The following is a 6,000-nucleotide window of genomic DNA, read 5'->3' on the forward strand; positions in this document are numbered from 1 at the left end:
TCCATGGTCGCGGAATAGCCATGGCCCCTCCTCTGTGACCCTCTTCCAATCTCCCAAGCAGTTTACCGTCAGAGAGAATAGATTCTCACCTAAAGGTTTGAAGGTTACACCCTGCTCCAGGCTCCAGGCGAGCCTCATCGTATCGTACAACGACCCCTTACTGAAGGGTTTGTTCGTATGCACCGTCACCAGCACCATGAACTCCGCTTCCTCAATCTCATCTGGGAACTCCTCTTCAAAGATCAGATCGTCCTCCTCCCGCTCCTGCAGTTTTAGTTTTCCAATCATCTCTTCCACCCCGATCGGTTTCCCCCCCGGGGTCGCACTTCCTGCCGACGATTGAGATCCCTCTCCCGCCATCGCCAAAACCCTAGCAAGATGCGATTTCCGCTTCACCAAAACCCTAGCAACCCGAGCCAGGAACCAAGGCCGGGTAGATAGTGAGGCTATCCCCTTAATCAGCCCGAGTACGAAGCCGGGAAGGATCGGGATTGATGGTAGAGTCCAGACCAGCCTCACGGTGTCGCCACCGGAGGTATCTCAAACCCTAGACGGGAGCCGTCAGGGGATGTTCTCTTCTGTGACCATATAAGTTTAGGGAACACGGGAGGTATGTACGCATGTATTTTGCTGTTATTTTTAGTATATATCATGGGACGGAGTTTTCTTCTCATTTTTTATAAGCATTTTCTTGTAGCTGCACTTAGTAGAATTTAGGATACTTCTGTATAGCAGCGTACATAGCAGGTGTGCCAGAGGTGCCATGACACACCTAGAATTTTGAAAAATTAAATATTTTTTCTACCATTTTTAAGGTCCATCTAAGCCAATGAGAATAGACCTCAATTTTCTAAAAGTGTGCACACCCTCCATTGTAGTTTTGGTGTAGATGGACCGGGAACTTGTACTAGTGCGCGTGACGTGACACATGAGAGGTCTTATAGAGGATGCTATTCAAACCATGGCATCCCCAGGCTTATAAAAGTCTTCTCATTCTTGCAGTTCTTTTACCAAGCAAAACTGCAACCATCCTCATGGAGCTAACCGGAGCCACCGTATTCTTGATTTCTCTCGCCTCAGTGGTGATTCTAGCTTCCTTGCTGAGCCGCAAACTAGCACCAAGTTCCAAGAACAGGCGGCCTCCTGGCCCATGGCGTCTGCCCTTGATCGGAAACCTCCACCAGATCGTCGGCTCCCAGCCGCCGATCGTCCTCCGGGACATGGCCAAGAAGCACGGGCCGGTGATGTACCTTCGCCTGGGCCAGGTCGACACGGTCGTGGTCTCCTCGCCGTCGGCGGCAGAGGAGGTGCTGCGGGAAAAGGACCTCTCCTTCGCGTCACGGCCCAACCTTCTGGTCGCCGAGATCAGCTTCTACGGGAACACCGACATCGCCATGACCCCATACGGCGCGTACTGGCGGACCTTGCGCAAGATCTGCACCGTGGAGCTCCTCAGCGAGCGGAAGGTGAGGCAATTTTCACCGGTGAGGGACAACGAGACCATGTCCCTTGTTAGCAACGTCGGCGAGGCTTGCTCGGGTGGCAAGCCATTCAACCTCGGCAGGCTGATCATATCGTGCTCGAATTGCATAATCGCGAAGGCGGCGTTCGGAGACAAGTGCAGCTCCGAGCTCGAGGAGCAATTTCTGTCGGCCATGGAAGTGGTGCTCAAGCTCAGCGGGGCGCTCTGCATCGGGGACCTCTTCCCTTCACTGCGGTTCGTCGACGTGCTCACCGGGCTCACTGGCAGGATATGGCGAGCCCGCCGGCAGCAGGACAAGGCCCTGGACAAGATGATCTCTCAGTCCAAGATGCGGCCAGGTGATCACCTTCTCGGTATTTTGCTTAGGATCAGGGACGAGGGGGATCTTGACTTCCCCATGGAAATGGATAACGTCAAGGCAATCATAATGGTAATTATTAAGTGATGCTCTGAATTTTCATACTACTACTAGTGTACTAGTATTGCATTATTGCCTTTGCTCATCTTGTCTACATTGATTGTTTAGGATATGTTCACGGCCGGGACGGAGACAACATCGTCAGCAGCCGAGTGGGCCATGTCGGAGCTCGTGAGGAACCCTGAGGTGATGGCCAAGGCACAGGCTGAGGTGCGACGAGCATTCCACGATAAGAACACACAAGATCATGAGGAACACGTGGTGGAGCTACACTACACAAAGATGGTAATCAAAGAGGCCCTGAGGCTATATCCAGTGGTGCCTATGTTAATTCCCCATGTCTGCCGAGAGACCTGTGAACTTGGCGGGTTTCAGGTCACCAAGGGTACGAGGGTCATGGTAAATACGTGGGCGTTGGGTAGGAACCCCGAGTACTGGCATGAGCCGGAGGAGTTCCGACCGGAGAGGTTCAAGGACGACACGGCGAACAACCAAAGCCTGCGGTTCGACTACTTGCCATTCGGGGGAGGAAGGAGGAAATGCCCTGGCGATACCTTTGGTCTGGCCACGTTGCACCTCATGGTGGCACGGCTTCTATACTATTTCGACTGGAGCCTCCCTGCCGGTGTGAAGCCGAGTGAGCTGGACATGGAAATGAGGGTTGGCATGACCTTAAGGAGAAAGAACCAGCTGCACCTAGTGGCAACACCGTATAAGGCATGCAGTTGATAATAATATACTATTTGAACTTAACTTATGCATCTCGTGGGGAATAACCATAATAATACTCCCACCGTCCAAAATAAATGTCTCAGTTTTACTATAACTCTGGTGTACACATGAGCCTGCGAGCTGGTGTGCACACCGTATAAGATCGAGTTGTAATGTTTGTGCGGTCACTGGACGACCTGCACACGCTAGTCATGCTACGTTTTCATGCTCATGCGACGGCGTAGCTGTATCAGATCGTGTATTGTTCGGATATCAAATAAAATGAAAATGCTGCCTAAGATTGAGCAGCACAAAAATATCCCCCTGAGCTCGCGTGCATGTACCCACGATTGTCATTGGCGCAAGCAATTGGTGTCACATCAAACTAGTAACTCTTGAGTTCGTTTGAGCATATAACGGGATGATGGAAACAAGATACCCCGTCAATCAAATGACTTTGTGAATTATCCATAAATAGAAAATACAGATAATAAATATCCTTTATTTCAAACCGTGTGTCTTTTAATCTATCTATCTATCTGTTATGGACGCATCTAGAGAGCGGACAGATGCTCTCTAGTGCTCCGGAGTGGCCGATAAAAAAAACAAAATATTTCATCTCTTAATCTATAAAAGAAAAATAATTTGTCTTCCCTAATCTATAAAGCAAAATTCTAATCCATATTAGAAAAGTATCATGTAAATAGGAAAAAGATAAAGAATTACAAAAGCACCCATAAGAAAAGGTGTGAACGCATTTCATGTGTGTCTTTGTAATATTTAAGAAGTCATAACTTTTAAACTGCACGCCAGAATTAAAATCCGCTCTCGTTGTTGGAACTCTCGTGACGCGCTCTTCAAAACTATATCCCGTGCGGATACGTTCTAGTGAACTTTTGTTGTGTGTAATTTAGTCTCTGTTTGACGCAACTACGTAGCAGTCCATGTGCCACGAGCTGATAGTCAATGTGCAACTTTCTCTCTACTTCTGAATGTGCCATTTTCACTGAGGCGAACAGATGTGAACACGTTTGATTCGAACATCATAATTAAGATCCATTTTCCTGGTCAAAAGAAAAATTAAGATCCGTCTTCATCATACAAATCCTGGCAATGTGCTCTTCTAAACTCTACCCCGTGTGGGTATGTTGCAACGAACCTTTTTGTGTGCAATTTAGTCTCGATTTGATGCAACTGTCCTAGCAGTCGATGTGTAACTACCTGACAGTCAATCCGCAACTTCCCTCTACCCATGGACATGCAGTTTTCGCTGATCTACTATCCCCTACCAGTGAGATGTGCAACTTCGTTTACTGCCCCGGACAACTTCCTGCTAGTAGTCGCGTGCGTGCAACTCCGCGACCGTGCGTGATAAACTATCCGCCGAGAGCAACTATGTCAACCAGGAAGTGCAACTCTGCAGTCGCGCGTGAGCAACTACTCCCCCACGCATATGAAGTACCACACCCCGTGCATGAGCAACTATGCCAGCGAGAGCGTGCAACTCTATGGCCGTGTGTGCGCCGACTATGCCGTCGCGCTTGTGCAACTCTAGCGGCCGCGCAAGAGCTACTATGCCAATGAGAGTGTGCAATTCTGCAATCGTGAGTGAAAAGTTGTCGTACAAGAGTGTGCAACTTCGCAGTCCCCGTTTGACCAAACTTTACCGACCAGGGTGTGCTCTGCAATCGCGTGTGAGCAACTATTCCACCGCACATATACAACCCCCGCAGCCAATGACAGTGGACACCTATGCGGACGAGAGTATACAACTCAGTGGCTAAGCATGTGTGACTATGTGGATGAGAGTGTGCAATTATGTGGTTGTGCATGAGCTACTACGCTGACGAGAGTCTGCAACTCTGCGGCTGTGCATGAGCTACTACACTGACGATAATGTGCAGCTCTGTGGTCATACGGGTGCGAATATGCCGCCGCACATGTGCAACTCACGCAGTCGTGCGTGAGTTACCATGCTGACGAAAATTTGCAACTCTGCCGCCGTGCGTGAGCTACTACGCCAACACGAGTGTGCAACTCCATGGTCGTGCATGTGAGACTATGCATGCCAACAAGAGTGTTCAGCTCCCGCAGTCATGCATGAGCTACTATGTTGACCACTGTTTAACTCTGTGGTCATGCATGCGCAACCATGCGGACGAGTGTGCAACCGCATGTGTGCTAAATGGTGAGATCCGGAGACCTAGAGGGAGATGATGACATGTTGTGGGATCGAGAATGAGGATGAGGATGTTGTAGGTCTTGAATTTGAAAATATGAATAATCCTATCAAATTTTTAGACCAGAATCCGGTCATATTGTTGGAGTATAATATTTAAATTACAATACTTGCTGCATTTGAACTTGTTTTTAGCTAAATCAAAACTAGATATGTGGCTATATTGCGTGTGCGCGGATGTATGTGAACTTCAAAAAAAATTGAAAAGGCAGATATATACGGCTACCTTTAGATGATTGGCTTATGCATGAGTATCCGTGGATAAGTCCCCCGAACCACGGACTGATACGTTCTCCGGTTTGCGGTCAGCATGCCCTGTTGATTCATCATATCTAACATTAAATCTGAGTTACAGATTTTAGGTCTGTTGGTTCATATAATTTTGATCATGTGTAGGCAAATAGAAAATGCAAATTAAGCGGCTCTCAGGAGCGTCGAGCCATTCCATCATGGCCATCTTCCACGTGGACCAAAAGTATAGAACTTTGAGTTACGTCACTTCCGACATATCATTTTTTCAGTTTCCGCTGCTCCTGACAACCACCGCTAATTTCACTTGTCTTGTGCTGAACTTTGCAGTCAGAAGTCTAGCAAAACAGCTACCTCCTGGGTGCACATGTGTTGTTGTCGACTGCGCGTGGCCAGAAAAGTCGCGTTTGTACTACTTGTTATTATGAGTTGTGACATGGACTTGTCAATATTGAATGATTTGCCGACGTGCGATCGCACGAAATACCTTGAAAGTCGTTCAACATTCTCAGCACATGTTTCTCCATTGTCCTTTATGTGGTTGAAACAAGATAGTTTTCCATTTGCTCGGCTGGATTTAGTGCATGTTTGGGCCCCTCTCATCTTCGACTTGGACGTGTGAATGGTGAGTTGCCTTCCGAAAATCTTGGAGCGAGACAGCGAGTTGTGTATCTTCTACTCATGTGTTTTTCACTTATGGTTTTTCCTTGTCATATTATTTGGAGATTGACGGTTCTTTCTTTTTCTGGCAACACTTGAACCAATGCATGGTTGGACCAGCGTCTCTGTCTGTCATTCTCCATGCATATAAAAAAGCAATAGCTTATAGCTTTTAAATACCGCAATACGTTACCATTCAGAAAATTTGATCCTTATAACAGGTGGCAAGCCGTGTGAAGG

The 6,000-nt window shown here is 47.8% G+C and overlaps 1 protein-coding gene across 1 annotated transcript; it reads left to right on the forward strand.

Moving 5' to 3' along the window:
• The first annotated feature begins 993 nt into the window (after positions 1–993).
• Positions 994–2,940, forward strand: LOC147982959 (9-beta-pimara-7,15-diene oxidase-like). Its single transcript, XM_087542760.1, has 2 exons — positions 994–1,913; positions 2,010–2,940. Exons 1-2 carry the CDS (start codon positions 1,035–1,037, stop codon positions 2,628–2,630), a joined length of 1,500 nt encoding a protein of 499 aa, XP_087398886.1. The 5' UTR covers positions 994–1,034; the 3' UTR covers positions 2,631–2,940.
• The last annotated feature ends 3,060 nt before the right edge of the window (positions 2,941–6,000 follow it).

The sequence above is a fragment of the Triticum urartu genome, chromosome 2A (assembly GCF_056163025.1).
Source record: "Triticum urartu cultivar PI428250 chromosome 2A, HENAU_Tu73, whole genome shotgun sequence".
Classification (NCBI taxonomy): Eukaryota; Viridiplantae; Streptophyta; class Magnoliopsida; order Poales; family Poaceae; genus Triticum; species Triticum urartu.

Bases quoted from the DNA above. Each gene is read 5' to 3' on its own strand.
- LOC147982959 (XM_087542760.1), top strand. From the start codon at position 1,035: ATGGAGCTAACCGGAGCCACCGTATTCTTGATTTCTCTCGCCTCAGTG. The intron at 1,914-2,009 runs GTAATTATTAAG...TTGATTGTTTAG, and splicing joins ACGTCAAGGCAATCATAATG to GATATGTTCACGGCCGGGAC.